Source organism: Thermochaetoides thermophila (genome assembly GCF_000221225.1).
Source record: "Thermochaetoides thermophila DSM 1495 unplaced genomic scaffold scf7180000011816, whole genome shotgun sequence".
Taxonomy (NCBI): Eukaryota; Fungi; Ascomycota; class Sordariomycetes; order Sordariales; family Chaetomiaceae; genus Thermochaetoides; species Thermochaetoides thermophila.
Window position 1 is genome coordinate 4,271,496 of NW_006383032.1, and position 20,211 is coordinate 4,291,706.

At 53.6% G+C, this 20,211-nt stretch overlaps 5 protein-coding genes across 5 annotated transcripts; 2 read left to right on the forward strand and 3 right to left on the reverse strand.

The window, feature by feature from the left end:
- Nucleotides 1-1,048: 1,048 nt before the first annotated feature.
- CTHT_0032510 (uncharacterized protein) lies at nt 1,049-7,285 on the reverse strand (the record flags this gene model as incomplete). The annotated part of the gene is made up of 9 exons (XM_006693627.1): nt 1,049-2,159; nt 2,212-2,328; nt 2,454-2,968; nt 3,036-3,112; nt 3,203-3,949; nt 4,011-4,609; nt 5,202-6,475; nt 6,534-7,160; nt 7,220-7,285. The coding sequence occupies 9 exons, from the start codon at nt 7,283-7,285 to the stop codon at nt 1,049-1,051; spliced, it is 5,133 nt and encodes a 1,710-aa protein (XP_006693690.1).
- A 780-nt stretch (nt 7,286-8,065) lies between these two features.
- On the forward strand, nt 8,066-9,097 carry CTHT_0032520 (uncharacterized protein; the record flags this gene model as incomplete). The annotated part of the gene is made up of 2 exons (XM_006693628.1): nt 8,066-8,356; nt 8,414-9,097. The coding sequence occupies 2 exons, from the start codon at nt 8,066-8,068 to the stop codon at nt 9,095-9,097; spliced, it is 975 nt and encodes a 324-aa protein (XP_006693691.1).
- Nucleotides 9,098-11,579: 2,482 nt separating this feature from the next.
- Nucleotides 11,580-16,610, reverse strand: CTHT_0032530 (uncharacterized protein; the record flags this gene model as incomplete). Its single annotated transcript, XM_006693629.1, has 4 exons — nt 11,580-13,238; nt 13,345-14,937; nt 15,011-16,083; nt 16,145-16,610. 4 exons carry the CDS (start codon nt 16,608-16,610, stop codon nt 11,580-11,582), a joined length of 4,791 nt encoding a protein of 1,596 aa, XP_006693692.1.
- Nucleotides 16,611-17,175: 565 nt separating this feature from the next.
- On the reverse strand, nt 17,176-18,124 carry CTHT_0032540 (phosphate oxidase-like protein; the record flags this gene model as incomplete). Its single annotated transcript, XM_006693630.1, has 2 exons — nt 17,176-17,942; nt 18,085-18,124. The coding sequence occupies 2 exons, from the start codon at nt 18,122-18,124 to the stop codon at nt 17,176-17,178; spliced, it is 807 nt and encodes a 268-aa protein (XP_006693693.1).
- A 675-nt stretch (nt 18,125-18,799) lies between these two features.
- Nucleotides 18,800-19,939, forward strand: CTHT_0032550 (uncharacterized protein; the record flags this gene model as incomplete). The annotated part of the gene is made up of 1 exon (XM_006693631.1): nt 18,800-19,939. The coding sequence occupies one exon, from the start codon at nt 18,800-18,802 to the stop codon at nt 19,937-19,939; it is 1,140 nt and encodes a 379-aa protein (XP_006693694.1).
- Between the last annotated feature and the right edge of the window lie 272 nt (nt 19,940-20,211).

The window sequence follows — 20,211 nt, forward strand, 5'->3', positions numbered from 1 at the left end:
GGCCAGCCGCAGGGCTCGCGATGTCATAAGGCATGTAGTCAGTTAGTCGGTCGGTTAGCTCAGCTCATTTCGGAGTTTGAGGAGCGAGCCGGAGTGCGAGTGAAGAGGAGAAGGAGGGAGGGGAGAAGCTGTTACATGTAGACTAAGTTTTTCGTTTTTGCTTTTCCTTTCCGAGATCTTTGCAGGTGTTAGATATTTGCTGACTGACGATCTGCGGATATGGCGGCGTTTGAGGTGTTTTTTGTTTTTTGTTTTTGTTTTTTTTTTTTCCCTTCTACGAAGAGATGCTAAAGAGATGCTAGATACTTGCGCACGTATCGTACTTTATTAGGTACTAGGCTCAATAGTATGCGCTTCACTGCGGTTACGAGGTTGCGGTTATGGACTGATTGACCCAGGACACTTGAGGCTTTTCTCTTTCCTGTTACATAGGTACCAAGGTATCTTTCCCACTCCATTTAGTAATGGGTGAGACAAAGCGAGTAGATACAGTGGAATTACCTAAAGATCGCATTTGAGGATTGGCTCCTTTGCATTATTAGTGATGTCGGCATGTGCGTGACTCACTACATATGAGGAAATGGGAATTTGAGGATGATTGTCCATCTCTTGAGCGGGCCCGGTCTGTTCATGACACTCAGAAAGACACTGAGATCAAGTGGTAGGTCATCCTCAATATTTACGAAGTACGTAGCTAGGATTACGAAAGCCATCCATCCACCCATCAGCCAATTAAAACCAAACAAACCACGCCAGAAATGCAAGGCCCGTTGTGATCTTTTCCCAACCCTTGCTCATTTCCCAGACTCCTATGCTTCCATCCAACAAGTAAACTGTTTGATTTGAAAAGGCAAAGCAACTCTCGCGAGTTACCACCTCTCCGAATCCCATATAACACTCAACAATAATAAACCCCATTCAAGCAAGCAAATCAAGGTATGTATGTATGCCACCCTTCATATGTACGTACCTCCTTTCTCATCCTATAATTTTCCCCCTTTGTTACCCGCATAACTTTCAACTCAACCTCAGATCCCATTGGGACCTCTTACGGATTATTCCCTACCAAATCATACAACGCGTGGTCCCCATCCATGGCCCCAGCCCCGGTTCCAGCACACTTTCCTGCAGCCGCAACCGCTGCACGGAGTCCCAATTCGGCCAGTGTAGACCAGTGATGCTGCCTTTCATGCACAGCACTAGAATACGCCTTTCCCGTCCCCGCCGTGGCAGTCAGAGACCCGAACCTTGAGGACGTGGTAGCCGTTGAGCTGGTCGTACTTGTGCTGTAGCCGCCCCAAGTGGTTCGTTGATGGCGGTGAAGGGTTGTGCTAGCGGCAGCGGTGCGTTGGAAGTGTTGTTGTTGTTGGTGAGACTGCTGCTGGTGATGGTGTTGCTGGGGCTGTTGGTGATCTTGCTGGGACTGGGCTATGTAGCTGCTGTAGGTTTGCTGTTGAGGCTTCTGCGTTCGTTGGGTGTAGAGGCTGGATGAGCTGCGGGCTTGGGGCTGGACTTGTGGGAACATGTCGAAGCCTTGGACGGATTGGAATTGTTGGGTTGTGGGAGGGAGGTTGTAGGAGGCGGTGCTGCTTGCTGTGGATTGAGTGGTGCAGTAACCACGAGAGCTCTTAGTTTGCTGCGCGGTTGAGGAAGCTGTCCCCCATTGGCTTGTGTTGGCCGAGAAGGTGGTCGAGTAGGTTTGAGTCATTTTCTGAGAGGATGATGTAGAAGAGTGTGTAACAGACGTCGACGGTAGCCGAGAGCTGTAGCCGTCCACCAATGGGTGCGTGGTCAGTTGAACAGCAGTTGGCCCAGTCCCATACGACTGGTACGCTATGTGGTCATTAGACCTGTCGGCCTGAGAACTACCGGTCGAGTATTGGTTGTAATTGTAGCTCCGCGTCGAACTCGACTGTTGAGTCGGGCCAGACGTAATCGGCAATGACTGGTTCCCTTGCTGGGCAGTTGCCATGCTGCTCGACTGCGTCTGGGCTTGTGACCGACCAGGCTGCCGTGACCTCGAGCGAACAGGTTGCACGGCAGTCTGCGGGGGAGAAGGCCAAACAGCTTGTTGCGAAGCCTGAGTAGACCAGCTAGTCGAAGCCTGCTGTTGCTGGTGTAAATCATCATATGCCTGTGAGACGGGCGCCGAGTTGGCCCTGGACTGTTGGAGAGAGTCATTCGACGGTTGTGATGCAGAGGCAGACACACCTGACAGGGACCGCCAGGTGCTTGGTTGTGTATTCATTGTAGTACTGCTTGTTCCAGCCCCATTTGTGGGCTGCATTGTTGAATAATTCTGCCGTGATATCGTCGACTGCACGTTCCCTGAAGTGCCACGCGAATTCTGGCTGACCGAGGGGGCGCTCTGATCATGATAAGAGGACGTGCTTGGCTCGCTGTAATGAGAGGTTGTTTTTCGAGTCGACACAGTGGACTGGGCATACACGTACCCATCCGTGGCCTCTGGAATAGAATTGTGAATGTAGTCTAACGGATTGGAGTCGACCGATGCTGTCGGTATGCTCGGATGTGCAAGCTGCCCAGGGACAGCAGTGGCTGCTGCCTGAGGAAGAAGGCTCACGCCAGATGAGCGTCGATACTGGCTAAAGGGGTCTGAGGTCAACTCAAGTTGTTGATGGACGGGTTTTGCGGCAACCGGCTCATTCACCGGCTCAGCGACATGACTGACCAAGTGATCATGCACTTGGTCTTGAGCTGGACCATTCCCCTGGGGGTCTATGGGAGGAGCAGGCTCGGCGGCTGGGACGCTGCGAAACCCAGGCGAGCCCAGATTACCGAGCTCATTGTTAGCCGCATCCTCAGGCGCAGGCGGACCGGGCGCCCCTGGTGCTGCTATGGCATCAGAAGTTGCCCCTTCCGCAACTTGGCTCTTCCACGGCTTTGTGTAAACACAGGCAACGCCACTCGCGACACATAGTGTGCAAGCTGGTAAGGCCTTGTCACACTACATACGCTGTCAGTACTCGTCCCAACACATACCTACTCAGATACCATCGACACGGGGTACGTACCTTGCCCCTGAGCTTCATGATGCGACAGTTATCGCAAATCGATCTGGCCTGCTTCACCGGTGTTCCCTCCCCGGCCACTACATCTGCGGCGGCCACTTCGGATGTCTTCTTTCGCAGCTTCTTGTGCTTAACCGTCGGCGACTGACCTGCTGACTAAGCTGACGTACCGTTCTTATTCGGCGTTGCCGCAGGCGTGCTGTCCTGGTTGGGGTGAACGATGCGTAGCCGCTCAGCACCATACTTCATGAACATCGCGAGAGAGTCTTGCTGTAACTCTGGAGACTGATTGGCAAAAATATTAAACTGCTCCGCCGTAAGGGTCTTTGGATCGATGCCACTATTGGTAAGAAGCTTGATGGCAACGTCGCGCCGGCGTTGTATCTCCCGGGGAGGAAGATTGAGTATGGCGCCCATAAGAGCATCGACGTCTTCCGGTGCCGGGCCGTCGGTACTGACGAGGGTTTCAGGGTAACTGCTCGAACCAGCAGGCTGTCCATGCGTGGAAGCCTCTGAATGAGAGTTGTACAACGGCCGGGTAGACAGTTCCCCTACAGGCAAGTCGTTTGGCATCTCCGAAGGAATAACGCCAGCACCAGGGGGTAAAGAGTCCTTCTTTCGCCGCTTTTTGAACTGTCGCGAGGATTTGCCGTCCAGTGGGACCCCATTTTCTCCTGGACCTCTTTTCGAAGGCTTCGATGTTCTGGGCTTCGTCTCCTTTGGCTCCTTGGGCTTTGGCTCTTTCGGTTTCTTTACTGGCGTCTTGGAAACCGGAGCAGGAGGGGGAGGGGCAAGAAGGTCGATAAGCTCGCCGACCGTTTTGTGAAGCGGCGTATGCTCGTACTTAACGTCTATCGTCCTCGTCGACCTGACAAAGGAGATCTTAACAGAGCCGCGGCAGTCAAACGCCGGGCGAGCTGAATGATTGGTCAACATCTTTGGGATGCTTGGCTCAACCCACCAGAACCAAAAACATACCCATATGAATCGGATCTTGTCCTGCTCTTTCACTCCATTCCCCGATGAGCGTCTTGGCCGGAGTCTTCGCAACCTGGCGAGACCATGACTGCCACGAGTCCTTGCAGATGTATGTAAAAGTCCAGCCGTGCTCACTTGGTCCGACATGGCGCACCGTCCAAGTGCTCGCATCGACCTCACTCAGTGAGTTGATGATGTGCTTGCTAATGGAAGTCTGCAGTTTGGGGTCGTCGCGTGGCTGGTTCATCAAGGCATCGATGGCGGTGACACGGTACGTCGTTGCCAGTGCACCATTCTCAGCCACAGACGGTGCAGCACTCGAGGCCACACCGGCGAGTTGTGGGTCGATGTGCGGCGCGTTGTTGAGGGTTTCATTCCCGGGGATGTCGAAGATGGCACTCGCACGGATCTCGAAGGTCGCAGAGATATGTTCGGCGCGTGTGGGCGTAACACGGGCATTCAGAAGGTTGCGCAGCTGAATCTGGAGGTCAGCGATGGAAGCGCACGAGGAGTTCGTCGTGGAAGCGCCCAGCAACGCCTCCATGACGTAGATGAGCCAGATATCCGGAGATGGATATTTTGTGACACGTCGCGCTGATCTAGGCGAGGCTCAGGGCGCAGCAGACGCGTTCATCCCGGGCTTTCTGGCGTCCCGCAGTCGGCCTCGAACCAAAAAAAAAAAAAAACAAATTTGGCAACGAGATTAAAACTCATTGCAATTGGGGTGCACTGAATCGAAACTGTCGTCGTCGCGAATCTTCATGTTGCCTTCCCAACGCGTTCACCTCCCGGAAATGGTTGAGTTTGGATGCAGCCACGGGGAGCCGCCTGTCTTCAGGGCGTGGCTTTACGGGTCCCGCCTGACGCGCAGCCGCGATCGAAATGGTGAAAGAGAGAGAGAGGGCGGGGGAGAGGAGGTTGTTTTCCGCGTAACGCGTGTAAAAGTTACTCAACGCTAAAGTAACCCCTGAAGCTAACGGACTACCTGTGTGTTCGAAACTCCAGTTTTCCCCTCCTCCCTCCCCCCGCCTTGCTTATAAAGGATGAAGATGGGACGAAACAAATATCTCACATTGTTTTTCAGGTTCAAGACTCTTGATAAAGATATAATTACCGCAGAAATGCAAACAATTGCCCCCCAGCTTCAGAAGTTACAAGGCATTACACATAATCATGACGAATCATTAGTACAGGTTCTGCTCTATCCACTGCTCCAACTTCTCCAACAATTGCCCCTTTTTCCCAGTCGCGCTCACACCCTTACTCGCCAGCACATCTTTCAAATCGGCAACCGTCATATTTTTGAGGGTCCCATTCTCAAACATCTCCTTGAGTTTTGCATTACCAGTCTTAGAGCCCGAAACGGAGCCCTCTTTGATAGTGGGAACAGTTCTTGCCCGCTTTGCGACCGGTCTGCCGCCGTCCTCATCTTCAGCTTCGCGCTTCAACGCCCGGCTCTTTATAAAAGCCTTCGTCTTCTCTTCCAGCAGTTCTTTCCATTCGGCCATGTATCCCCCCACCCGTTTGGCGATCTGCCTGTACTTGGGAATAGTGAGGTCCTCTTTGTCGTTTTCGTCAGGCACCTCGTCTTCGAGTGCCATGGCTTGTAGCACCCTGTAGTGCCATTGAAGAGCCGGATTCGGGTACTTGAGCGGGTTGTAGATGCCTTTGGGTAGCTGGAGGTTGCCCACAATCTCTCGCATCTTGGTCGCCAGCTCGTCTGCCTTTTTCGGTGGCGCTGAGGCATCAACTTTCCTGACATCGTCGGCAAACGGCAAGGGATACAGCCAAAGCCCTGCTGGTAAGTAAGGCGTCGCTGCGCCTTCTTCGTCGGGGTTTTCGGATGGGATGATAGCCACGATTTGTGGCTGCGAATTCACGCGCGGGATGAACCATGCGATGCCGATCTTGTCATCCTTGAGAAGCTTCTGCCACAGAGCAGAAAACACTCGGGTAGATCCGACAAATAGCTCTTCGCTGGGATAGATGAAGACGGACTTCTTCACAGAAGCCCAGCTGGGCAACATGGAGCGGGGTTTGAAACCAATCAAACGAAGGACTTTGCTCCCAAATTCCCTCAGGGCTGCCGCTTCTTCGGGTTTGAAACGAATGAATTCGCCGCCGAACTTCCAGGCTTTCATGATCTCAGACTTATCTACTGTCCGAGCCTCTGAGTCCACCCTGACAGCCTCTGGGTGTGCAAGCATTGGCTTCTCACCGCCCATCCAGATAGGATAGGTTCGCTGCGGTTTTTGTCGATGGAGGATTTGGTATCCCTTTATGGAGATGGTCAATCCTGGAGCAAGCTCAAAATGAAGGTTGGAAAAGAAGGACCGCTTGGGGGTCTGCTTGGAGTTGATGTTGGAGATTAGTGAGTTCAGGAGTGACAAACCGTCTCCTGCTCTCGACGTTTTTACCGCGTCCGGCATAATCGCCTCAACTGCAGGGTCGCGGTAGATGATGTCCTATAACAAATGCCATCAGCACCCCAGGAAATAAGAGCTAGGGCCGGAAACCGCTTACATCGTAGAACTTGGCCAGGTCAAACTTGTCCTCCCCACGGGTAATGGGGAATAGCTCGACGACAATTCCCAGGTCATACAAGTCCTTGGCACGAACAGCAGCAGACGACTTCGCGCTCTTGTCTTTCGCATGGGGGTCATCATTATCAGTGATGATGAACAACCGGCGAGAGCCAAAGTTAGGCGCATTGGTCGTAAACACCTGGTTGGCGCAGAACAGCACGTTCGCCATACTGACCGGCTCATCCGACGCAACCAGGATCCCCTCCGGATCATCCCCATCCTCAGCCAGCGCTCTCAGCCTCTTGACATCGTCGGCGCCGGGCACGTTCAGGTCAACCAACAGGTAGCAGTGGGGATAAGCAGCCCCGGTATGGCCGCCAGGTTGCTCCTCGCGGAACTTGGACTTGTGCGTATTGAACAGCAACACACCCATCATGTCGTTGGGCTGCGCAATGATACGCTGCTGCATGACCTTGTACGCGCACTTCAGCGCCGCCGCCACGGCCGAGTCCCTGTCCGTCGCTGCCGCCTTCTTGTCGTTGGATGTGGCTGGCGACGGCGGCCGCAACATGGATGCGCTGACGTCAATGGCGAACAAGACGGCATCTTTTTGGGTTTTGTAATCCTGTCCGGGGTGGTCAGCAATGATGAGGGTTAGATTGGCAATGAGACGTTAACACTGACTGTCTCATCCAGCTCCTCCTCTTCCTCATCCTGGCGCCTGTCGTCATCGTCATCACCGTACGCCATGGTTGCTGGTAAGTGTGATGTCGTTCTTTGCGATCTACAAGGAATACTGTCTTAGCGCTTACCGATAAGAATTTTTGAAGATTATGGGCAATTAATTGCGAAAAAAAAAAGGTGAAATACAAAAGGAAGAACGATAAAGTGGTCAACAATGACGCGACTATGCTCTAGGCAGACGCGCCCGCCTGTCTGGGCCCTGGTTCAAGTGGTTTCTGGGTGGCAGGGTTAGGGTTATACATGGCTTCTTTTGGACCCATGTTACCCCGAACAACCCTTTTATTTACCCCCTGACTTCAGACCCAAATGTAACATCAGGGGAAACTTTATGGTTGCTGAATCTAACCCTTATACTTTTCCCAGTTAATCAAAACCGATATCATATGCAGGTGTTGGCAAGTTCTCGTCCAGCTTTCACAGCTCTCGGTACCTTGCAGATCGTCCTAGCAGGCCCAACAGCTGACGACGACGGGTGGCAAAGGCCTGAGGAGTTAAGAGAACGGATCTGACGGCTTGGAGTATCTGTCAGCATAATTCAATCTTTTATCCGATTTCAGAGCCGCGTCAGCAGCAAAAGTCTCCGAAATGCTTAGAGACAAGCCGAACTTCTTCAACTCATGCCTTCACTTGGACGGGATGCAGAAACGATGAGGGCCATGGCAAAGAGTATAAAGTCTTGCTCAATCCTCACGTTGAGAATCACAGAATGGCATCAATACATCGACAAACACACCAGCACATTACTCTCAAATATTTCTTTCAGTATACCCTCACTTCAATCCCACAATGATCGCAGACAACGGAGTGAAACTCGTCCTGGGTTCCGCCACGGCCTTCTTCGATGGCCCTCTTGAGAAAGCAGTTGACTTCCTCAACTTCGCCAAAGAGCTTGGCTTTGATGCTGTCGACACAGCCAAAATCTACGGCAACAACGAAGAACTGCTGGGCCGAGCCGGAGCTGCTTCGAGCTTCACCATCGACTCCAAGACCCCAGGGTCTTTCGGCCCCGAGCCTAGCAGCAAAGACGTCGTCATCAGAGATGGACAAGAGAGCCTGAAGAAAGTTCAGGCTGAGAGTGTACTTATCTTCCATTACCCCTACCGCCGAGACCTCTTTTACTAAACCCATCCTCAGCTCGACGTCTACTACATCCACGCGCCCGACCAACGGGTCCCCTGGAAAGAAACCCTCAGCGGCCTCGACGCCCTCCACAAACAAGGCGTCTTCAAGCGCCTGGGCATATCCAACTTCCTGGCGCACGAAATCGACGAAATCGTGCAAATCGCCAAAGAAAACAACTTCGTCGTCCCCTCCGTCTACCAGGGCAACTACTCGGCCGTCGCCCGGCGCACCGAAAACGAGATATTCCCCACTGTCCGCAAGCACAACATGGCCTTCTACGTGTACAGCCCCATCGCAGGCGGGTTCCTGTCCAAGTCACGCGACGATCTGTTCGCTTCCGGGAGCAGGTTTGCCGAGGGCAATCTGCTTGCGACGATCTACCGGCCGATGTATACCAAGCCGAGCTTTTTGCGGGCGCTGGATGAGTGGGATCGGATTGCAAAGGAGGAAGGGGTTGCAATGGCGGAGCTGGCGTATCGTTGGATTGTGTACCACTCGAAGTTGAGTCCTGAGTTTGGGGATGCGGTGATTGTGGGGGCGCGGAGCCAGGAGCAATTGAGGGCGACTGTTGAGGGGGTAAAGAGGGGTCCGTTGAGTAAGGGGGCTGTGAGGAGGATTGAAGAGATTTGGGAGGGGATTAGGGAGGATGCGCCGTTAGATAATTCGGACCTTCACCGGGCTGGTGTCCACTGGTAAGGCATGCCGAGGCTTAGAGCTTACGCGACACGATTCTTCTTTACTGAGGAGTATATAAGTTGTTACTAATCTACTTGTGGGTTATGTTGTTGTTAAACTTCATTTGTCTGCATTTATTCGGCCTTTTTTTTTGACCATTTTCTTCCCTACAATATTCTTGCCGGTGTTCTCTGATCTCTGTCAATTGGTTCGCGCGACATGTTCGAAAAGCGACGGTGCTTTTCTATGAGTCGTGCTCGTAGTCAGAAGCGTGGTCACTGGGAGCATCAAGCATGACACGCCTTCAGAGCCTCAGAAACGACTAGAAGCATTGCCTAGTGAGATCTCCGAACTGTATGAAACCTTGTGGAGACGGCTTGATCCGACTGAACAGGTGCTCTATCGCCAGGACGCCGCAAGATTTCTCAATTGGATGCTGACATGGACTTCTCCTATCCAGCCAAGCGCCTATTTTAAGCTACCCTGTGTAGCACTGCTCATGCTCGCCTGAGATGCAGAGTATCGATCACGATTATTATGTGACGCCAAGCTCCAGCTTCTTGATGACGAGTGGATTTCTCGATGCCGTTCTACTGCTATTCACCTGCAAACACGGTCTGCATTTCTCCTTGACGTTCGCGAACGCCGAGACAACATCCTAGGTAATAGCACTGTGTCATTTGTCCACCAATCGGCAGTTGAGTTCCTGCAAAATACAGAGAATAAACAACAACTTCTGAGCTGCGATCTGTCAAGAGTGGATCGCCGAATCCAATACCTCACTCTTGCTGAAATTGTTTTGGGCTGGCTGGTGGAGGAGCCGGTCCTGTCGTCGTTAACAGGGTTAATCAAATTCTAGGCTAGCCATCGGAGTACTTACAAAACTGTTGGATGAAGCTATTTCTCTGAGACCAAGCTCGGTACGGAAACGATGAGAGACCTTGCCAGAAAGATCCTGGACATCTCATGGACGAGAAGAGATGAAGATCTTTTACGTACTGCGGTCAGCATACGCTCGTTCAAGCTTGCTATAATACTTTTGGAAAGGATTGAATCTCCTGTCGTTCATTCAGTTCACGGGCAACTCTCTCCATCTTACAAAGCCCACCTGTTTGTCTTGGCTGCCGAGGTGACCAGCTTCGATCACTCATTAGGAAAGCTTGCTGCATTCCTGACCAGTCTGTTGGAGAGATGGAACAACCTTGCTTATTGTGCTTTCAGTTCCTGGGGGATCCCTAGATCACCCGTACTTCCAAGTCAAGCCCCCTTCAAAGATTGTCCGAGTCTTGACGATATGATATTCTTCTACCCTGGTCTTGCCGGTGACGGTTTCGACCGATACGAAGGCTATTGCAACAAATCATGGACCACCGTCTATCCAAAGGAAACATGTTTGGTTATTCAGGCAAATATGGCATACATCATTGACCTGATGTCAAAGATCTTTTTTTTTTTCAAATTAACGTCAACCTACTGCCGCGAGGCAGCCCAGAACTTGAAGTCAGAGCTCCAAAAGCATCCAATCAAGAAAGCTACCAGAGTTGATCACATGGTTGTCGAAGGTTCAGTTGATGCAAGTGGCGTGATCGTTTTCTTGCAAAAAAGATGCTCAAAGCTCAGACTTGCTACACGCAGCAAGCTTGAATCGGTATAACCTTGAAAAGAGGGCATTTCTCCCTCTTGTGGTACATACATCGGAGCAACTTAAGCTCAAGATGAAGGAAGTCGCTTCGTATACATCAACTCCCCGGTGTACGTGGGAGGAATTGATGTTAAATAGTAAAGAGGGAGAGCTACTGGGTCGATGTGAGGAAGTCAGGCAGGGAGAGTGTAGCATTCTCCGTGAATGGTCACCTCATCCGTTCGAGTCGAGTCGTTACTGGGGTATGACGAATGTTTACGGAGATGGAAACAGCAGCAGGCGGGGGTTAGAAGAGGAGATGGAGGTTCGAGCTGATTCTTGAGGTTTAACATTAACATGGCATCTTGGGTTGGAGAGCGTTTCGGGGCTGATAAGCAACATCGATTCTAAGATTGAGTGGGTGTGCAAGTTTTGCATCTCGGGTTGATTAGCCTTAAAGTCTACCTTGATATTGAAAGTTGATTGCCAGAAGGCAGATATGGTAATGAACTGCGCTCAAGACAAGTCTGTTGTGAAACGCCAATGTTGTGAATTGAGAGATTGAGGACTTGTGAAGATATACAGAGAGATTGACAGTAGACTCTGGCGTTGTTCGCGATAACTCCCTGAAGTCATCGAGCAACCCTATCGATTGGGCTTGCATCCATTTTGTCTACGACGGTAAGGAGTTGCTAAAGTCAAAGGTCAAAGTGTACAATGAATTCGCGGCTCCATTGCAAATGAAGGAGCTCGCCAGAGAAGTATAGATGCCTAATGTTTTGCAATATCAAACCCATACCTCCCCATCCATGGATCTGCCCCTCCCCCTTATTCACTGCAACCTTAAAATAAGAACGCAAACACCCCAAAAATCCAGCCCCATTAAACAGCCGAAGCATGAGCCTCCAGTTCCTCCTCATTCCCCCCCTCTTCTCCAGCACATGTGCACCCAAACTCTTGCCTATACTCCTCCACCTCCATCTTCCTCAACACCTCCAACGCCTTCTTCGCCGCCGCTACCTTTCCATACCGTCCACTCGCTGCCACAGCATGAGCTAAGGTCTGCCCGTGACACCGTACCGCACACACAACCCGCGTCTCGCCCTCGCCGAACTCCCCCCCACTAGTAGTGTCCTCGCCATCCAACGCAACCGCGACCGGCCCCGCAGGCAACTCTCTCGCGAGCACCCTCCATTCCTGGCAGCGGAATTGACCCTGCATGACAGCCACGAGCATGGTCACGGGGTGATTATTGGCAAACGTGTCGTAGAGCCGCATATCCTCGAAGAACGGACGGATGTGTCTCTCCAAAAAGGCACGTACTTCCCCGAAATTGTATCCACTATCTACAAACACCGCCCCAACATACGCCTCAACCACGTCGGGAAGACACTTCGGCGGGCGCGAGCAATTCAACCAAAAGTCACGCGCCCAGTCGTCCTCCGTCTTTCCAGCCCGTACGGCATCCTCCTTCGCCGCGAGCAGCGCCTCCTCCATCTCGGCGACATACCTCGCCAGGTCCTTCCCTACCTGCGGGGAGCAGCACGCAATGTTCTTGTGGAAACCCAGCATAAACCCCAGACATCCAAGGAACTGGTTCGACACCATGGCCATCTTATGCTCGGTCAGCCACTGCGGATCGGCTCCGGGAAACCGGGCAAACAGCCACTCGACGATGGCCATGTCGAGGAGGGCGTCGCCGAGAAATTCGAGGCGTTGATACGAGGGAAGATGCTCGTAGACGGAGGGATAGGTTGGGTGCTGGAAGGCTGAGCGGAGGAGGCGGGGATGGCGGAAGGTGTAGCCTAGGCGGCAGGCGAAGCGGGCAGCCATGTCGACTTGGGCTGAGCTGCAGGGGGCGGTTTGCCAGGCCGGAGGGGTGTACAGGGAGTAGTACTCGGAGTAGGAGGACATGGAGTGGCGGGGGGACTTGACGAGGGTTGAGACGGCGCGGATGGCGAGGTCGAAGGCACCTTGCTCGGGGGCAGTCGAGCCAGCGCGATCCTGGCCTGTCAAGAGTGCTGCGCCGATGAGTGCCTCGCAGACATCGGCAATGGATTTATCTGCTAGCAGATGGGTCCGGCGCGGCTGGATAGTTTTACCGCTCTTGAGGGTCAAGTTATTCGGGTACCAGGAGTGGCGGTTGAAGGCCATAGACCGGATATACTCCTCGAGCTTGAATTCGAGGGCATTGTTAAAGAGGTTGCGGTTGCAGATGAGTAGCATGCGCTCGACGTGGTACTCGAACTCTTCCTTGTCCGGGATCAACGTGAAGATGGCGATGGTGGTGGCCATCTTAAGGAAGCAGTCGCCCAGGAACTCTAAACGCTCGTAGTTGTTGCCCATGCCAGGCTGGAAACTGATCTGCTCTGCATCGTGCTCGCCTGTGTTGTCACTATCCTTTGTTAAAGCTTCGAGGGCGAGATCGGGCCGGATATCGAGGCCTACCAGACGGCAGGCGTCGAGGGCGATGAGATTTGACTCGATGCGGTGGATAATGGCAGGGAAGCTGTACGCCATCATGGCCGTTTTGGCGGGGAGCTGCTCCAGTTAGCCTGTCTTCTATCTCTTCTCTTCTCTTCTCTTTTCTTCTCTTCTCTTCTCTCCTCTCCTCTCCTCTCCTCTCCTCTCCTCCACAAGGACTTACCGGCGAGATTCTCAACGGCTCCAGCACCAAAAAGCACTGCTTCGGCTCGAGATCATCCTCCCCAATATTATCATCCAGCAGATTCCTCCGCAACGGCATCAACTCAGCCTCAACAACCGGCTGCTGAGGATTGAGCGTCGTCTTCTCCCTCGACCTCTTCCACTTGGTGAGACTGTAATTCAGAATATCCCTCGTCGAAACACCCCTCCAAGCATGGCCCGGCGGGACAATCCCCTCAGGCACAGTATCCGTGGCCTTCATATCATGCCGCCGACCCCTGAGAAAATATTTCCGCGAGCCATCATAGGGATCGACTACAAAGTGGCCCTTGAAAAATTCATCTGCATATTCCCCAGCTGCATCAACGTCATAGGGAATGCGATCACCCTCCTGCACACGAAAAACCACCTCCCAATCAACCAATCCCCTAACATCCTCCTCGATCTCAAAACCTTCCCCATGGCCCTTCGTCGCCGGCGCAATGAAATAAGGCAAATCTCCGACCCTAGCCTCGAAATCCTTACTGAACACATCATGAAAAACCCTCAGCGTGAACCCGGCCAGAGCCTTCGCTTCCCGTCCCTCCTCATCAAGCACAATCCTCCCCGGCACAGGTACACACCGGACCTGACTTGTCCTATCCGGCCCCTGCCCATAAAACAGCGTAAACTTCGCCAACTTCGGCAAAGGCTCCCGCGTCAACAACAACAAAGGCATCGTCTCGCGGCCCACAGCCCCGGGGTTCTCCAGCGCCAGCACGGTGACATACAGCTCCTTAGGCTCCCCCCTCCGTGCCCACATCTCAGGTTTAATCCGCATCTGGTACTCGGCCTTCTTCTTCGCACTCACCGCCAGCCTGGCATTCCGCATAGCCGGCAGCTGCTTGGTAAAGACAGGCCGTAAATGCGCGTCCAGGTACTTCCCCTTGATCAGCTTGAGACATAACTCGAAGGCGGCCGAGCACTTGGCCATGGCCTTGCGGGGATGGACCTTACCCGTCGCGCTACGGACGGGGGATTGCGGAGGGAGCATGACCTCGCACTGGAAGCCGCCTGGAACGGCACAAATGACGTATTCCGGAGCAAGGACGGTCTCAGGGGGATGAGGCAGAGAGGAGACAAAGTTGGCCAGGATGACGAGTGCCTGTTTGTAGTTGAGTTTGGCGCCCGTGCCGGGCACAATATACTGCTGCTGGCCCATTTCCTTGCGCAAGAAGTAGTCCATGTTGAAGTTGTTACCCGTGAGCTTGCGGTCTTCGGGGAGAGCCTCGCAGAAGCGGCGGAGGGCGTCCTCGTTGGCTTTGTTTTCATGCAGGCGCCGGCGGTGACGCGGGTTGCCGCGCTCGACCATGTGGATGTAGATGGAGCCGTGGCGGCGGGCGCGGCCGCGGGATTGGATGTATTGGATTAGGGTCTCATTGAGGTCGTAGCGGATGATGACGTTGCAGTCTGGGATGTCGAGGCCTTCTTCGGCGACGGAGGTCGCGAAGATGCAGTTGAGGACGCCTTTTCGGAACTTGATGATAGTGCGGACTTGGTTGCGGAAGCTGACTTTGGTGTTGTCCCAGTGGGCGTCGGCGCGGCCGCTGCCAACCTGAAGCAAGAGCAAGTCAGTATAATAGTATATTCGTCAACAGGGCTATAGAATGGTGGATATATCCACTCACCAACATCCCCGACTTCAACCCCTCAATATGCATCTCTGGCTGCTGCAACAGGTCCACAAGCAGCGAAGCCGTATTCCGCTGCTTGACGAAGACAATGCAGCGCGGATCCTGGTCCGGATCCTCAAACTGCTTCCTCAACACCTTCACCAGCTCAATAACCTTCGACGAGAGCGAGTCTGTGCTCAGCTTCGGCCGTCCAAACTCATGATTCTTCACCAAGTCATACGCCTGCCTCACCCGACTAACCTGCTCCCTCGTGTCTTGCCTATAAGCCGACACGCCCAGGATCTCCATCTCACAACGGGCCTCAAGCCTAGCCAGATCCTCCTCCCGGAAGAAGAGCTGCCAATACCGGTCGGCACACCACGGACCAAGTTCAGCACAGGCCGTCTCCGTGAAGGCAAACGGCTTGTGGAAGACCTCGTACTGACCAACAAGCATTTTGAGCCGCTGGTTAAGCGGCGTCTCCCAGTTGTCCGGGCGCCGGTCAAACTCGACAATTTCCTCGGCCTTGAGCCGGGTCAGGGTATACTGGAGGGCAGCCGGATCAGCAGCCGTGGCGATCTGGGCGTGAAGCAAACCCTCCAGCTCAGCAGCAGCAACCTTGGGATCAACCTGGGCATCTACAGGCGAGGCGGTCATGCCCAAGATTCGAGGACGCTTATCTTCCTCAACGTCGACATAAAAATCCTTGATAATCCTTGCATAGGTATGATTCTTTTTGGCATGATGCGCCTCGTCAAAGACGAGCAGATTAATCTCATCCATGCGGATGTACGAATGGGCCAGGCACTTGTAAAGAATGTCGGCGGTGCAGACGATGGCCATGTTTTCGGCGAAGGTCTTGTCCCAGAAGGACTTGTCCTCTTCAACGTCCTCGATCATCTCGCCGCAGAACTTGTCGATGGGGTAGTCCAGGTTGCAGGCAAGCACGGCGTGCTGCTGGAGGACGAGGGCCACCTTATCGACCAGGAAGAAGGCCACGCGCCGGGACATACCCTTGGCGCGGTTCTCGAGCTCATTCTGGAGGGTCCAGCGCAGGAGAAGGGCGGCGATGAGGGTTTTGCCCGAGCCTAGGCTGTCAGATCAGCCAAACGCTTCACTCGGTCGGTCATACAAGAAGCCAAGGCTCACCAGTGTCCAACACCGCAATCGTATTCTGCTCCTTCGCCCGCTCAAACAGCTCCAATTGATAGTCTCTCGGACTGGTAATAATCTCTTGATGCCCCAGGCCCTTGACCAGCGCCTGGAACGACTTATCATTATCACTGACCGGCCTGCGCTCCGATCTCGTCAGCGCATGCTGGTTCTGCTCGATCCAAATGTCAAAGGCGGCATTGTCGGCGCGATGCCGATTGGAAACCTTTTTCTTCTTCGCCGGCGACGCGGGCTTCAAGTTTTTGGCCCATTCGGGGACGTCGAGGTCGGCATCGGCGTAGGGGTCGAAGTCAGGCGGCGAGTTGGGGTCAGTGGACGTGTCTGTACCGTTGAGGCCCTTCGCATAGCCATCTACCTCGGTATCGCCGGCGTCTGAGCTCTTCTTGTGGGAAGGTGACTGCTGAGGCGAGCTCATGCCCGTTATCGGAGCGTCGTGGACCATGATGACGACTGGCTTGGTGACCGGACTGTGAGCCTGGTCAGGCTTCAATGACGACTCCAGGAACATCGGCCCCATGGCTCCAAGATTACCTACCGAATGCGTCGGCAAGAAAACCTTGCACTCAGAGTGTTTGTATGAATAATAATGACAAGACTTGTGAGATATGGATTTATAAGCAAACGTTGGGCGATTGGGCAGTCTTGCAGATCAGGTTCAGCCAAGATGGCGTGGATTCAGGAAGAAATAAAGATTGAATCGGTAACTGGGAAAAAAAAATATCTGGTGAGCCTATGTTGTATTTTGCTGCTCGTTTATCTGGGTATATGGTGAAGTGTGAGTTGACATGGTAAAGGTAGGGAAAAAAAAAAGAAAAAAGAAAGTGAAGATGTTTGATCTGTTGTGTTTGGTGATTAAGCATTTGACTCTGTTGTTTTGCCCACTCAAAAAATCGGCCCAGCTGCAGTGAGTCCAATGGCGCCTACAACCCAAAGCCTTCTCTCTCGTCTTGCGTCTGTAAACAAACAACTGTTTGTATGTCAACCGTTTGTATGTACCCCCGTCGCACCTACGGACTCAACCTCTCCAGCGTCCAACGATCCACGCCGTCCTCCCCACGCACGCGATCATACACGAAACGGTCGTGTAGACGGTTCTGCCGCCCCTGCCAGAACTCAAAGCGCTCGGGCACGATGCGCACGCCGCCCCAAAAGTCAGGCACAGGGATATCGTCTGTACCCTCAAACCTCTGCTCCGTTTCCCTCACCCACGCCTCGAGCTGCGCGCGTCCGTCGTCGCCCAAAATCTCCGGGTTCGGCTTCAACACCACACTCTGCCGACTCGACCAGGCCCCAATCTGGGAACCACGCACGCGCGTGGAGAAATAGGCCTGACTCTCTTCCGCCGTCAACCTCTCCACCTTACCCTCCACACGCACTTGTCTCTCCAGCGGCTCCCACCAAAAAACAAGCGACGCCCACGGGTTGCCCACGCTGCTGCCGTCGGCTGAGCCAAACAAGTCGCGAGCCTTGCCGCTCGTGCCCCAGTTGCTGTAGATGACGAAGCCCTTGGTGTCGAGCTCCTTCAGGTACACCATGCGGGCCGAGACGCGGCCGGAGGGGAGCTGGGCCGTGGCGAAGGTGCAGGTTTCGGGATGGCCGACGCCAGACTCGGGCTGCGAGGCTTGACGGAACCAGTCGTGGAATTGGGCGATCGGGTCGTCGGGATTGAGATGGGCGCGGCGTAGACCGCCGATTAGTTCAGCTTTGAGGAATTGCGCTGCCTGGCCGGTGGCGCCGCTCGGCTCGAAGGGCTTGGGCGTACCGGTCGGGGCGACTGGAGGGTGTTGTGTGAGTTGGAGTCTGGTGGCGGTGATGTTTGTGGGTGATGATGGTGATGCAAATGGAGGGAGGATTAGGCAACACAGAGGGGGGAGTTAAGTGGGCTTGACTCAGTCCAGGGTTGGGGTTGAACGTACATATCAGCTTGGCCACGTTCTGCGACGGGTGCAGCGCCATTCTGCTGCTGGAGCTCAGAGTACGCGATCGAAAAACAGCAATCGCAGGACGCAAGTGCACTGGCAGCTGGAGGAAAGAGCTGCGCATAGATTTGGGCTGAGAGGATTGGTAAGAGGCTGTAGCTTTGACTTCGGACGAGGAGGAAAAGAAGGGATGTGAGGATGAGGACCAAGTGATGAGAGTCATGCAGAAGCACAGCAGAGTCAAGGATCTCCTGATCCAGGGGTCGTGCCCCACTTCTATCCCACTGCTAACTGACAAGCACTCATAGCCCCATTCCGAAAGATTGAGATAGATTCTGGTACGGTCAGTTGGTTCGCTCTCAAGCAATGACGTTCATGATTTTTTTTTTTTTTTTTAGAATCTTCGAGCTTGAGTCGCTGGTTGGGAAGTGAATGTCGATCGAGTCTCCGACCCCTTGTACCCCGCTACCCCGCCATTCGATAAGATAAGGAGCCCCACAGGAGGGGCATCACCTGGGATCCCGCAGCCATCCATGAACCTGGAAATTCGAAGAAACGAGCTCCAGCTCCAGCTTAACTCTAGCTTATTAACAGCACTCAACATCACCGAACTCGTCACCATCAGGCACACCATACATACCCTGATTTGCCACTTAGCTTCGAGTCTCTACACCATAGACTTGCGGCAGAACTCCTAACCCATCCTCCAAAAATGGACGAACCCCGCTCTCTCAAAGCCCTCTGGGCAGACGCCGAAGCCAAACGCCTCTCCCTCGAAACCACCAGCTTCCCCCCGATGTCCACCGACTACCGCGACGCCGTGTCCTCTGCCATCACTCTCTACAATGACTGCCTGACCCTGATCAGCAAGCTCTCGCTCTTCAGCCCGAACGAATCCCTCGAGGATCTGCACACCAATGACCTGCCCTTCCTCTTGACCAACTTCTACCTCGCCGAGCTCACGCAAAAACTCCCTTCTTCAGGAGCCTCCGAGCGCAAGCATCTAGTGTCAGCCGCTCGCGACGCCTATGAGAGATTTCTCCACTTGCTGGATAGCTACGGCCTACTATCGCAGCAGTATAAGAAGCTCCTCGAGCAATATCACGATAGTCCGACCACGTTCAGCACCATCCCGGCGGCATCCGACCCCGTCTCTCGTCGCAACGCCAAGATTGCGAACTACAGGCAGGAAAAGGAGCTCAAAGCCAAGCTGGAGTACCTCCGCAGTCGACCCGGCTACGGCGCCGGAGAAGAAGCCGAAGACGGCAAGCAGGACGGCGGCGACGAAGATCTCGTCCGCCAGGTGCACCTCGCGCATCTCGAGTACTCGGTACACATGACCTTCCAAGCCCTGGAATCCCTCAACCGGGAGTGGGAAATTCTGGCAATGGCGCCACCGGAACCAAGCGAAGCCCAAAAAGCGCAGCAGCAGGCCGCAGAGGAGGACGCTCGTCGGAGACAACAACAGGAGAGGAACAAAGACGGCTACAGCGAGAAGCTTGACCCACCGTTGCAATACGGCCCCGGTAGTCGCATCCCGGGAGGACCATTGCTGTCCACAGATGGCAAACCTTTGCGCCCATTCACATTGGTCAACTCGCGGCAGGAGATCGCGAAGGGAGTCTTCCGGCCAGGACATAACCTGCCAACGATGACGATCGACGAGTACTTGGAGGAGGAGAGACGGCGGGGCGGGATTATCGAGGGAGGGGGAGAAAAGAGCTGGCAGCAGCCGGAGCCGGACGAGGATAACATTGAGAAGGCGGACGAGGAGACGATGAAAGCGAGGGAGTGGGACGAGTTTATCGAGAATAATCCGAAGGGGAGCGGGAATACTCTGAATAGGGGTTGATGTTGGTGGGATGTGAGAAATAGTTAGAGGGTATGTACGTATGTACGTAGTAAGTTGGGGAGATTGGGATATAGAGCGCATAACATAGCATAGCATAGCATGGTATTTCATTGCATTGCATTTGGCTTAATTACCTATATGAAGTTCATTTGCTGCTACTGTACTCAATGTCCTGCCAACGGTATGGTACGATTAATGCTTAATGCTATTTATGATCGAGGACCGCTGCCCAACAGAGGTTTGAAATGCTACCGGATAATCCGTCATCTTCC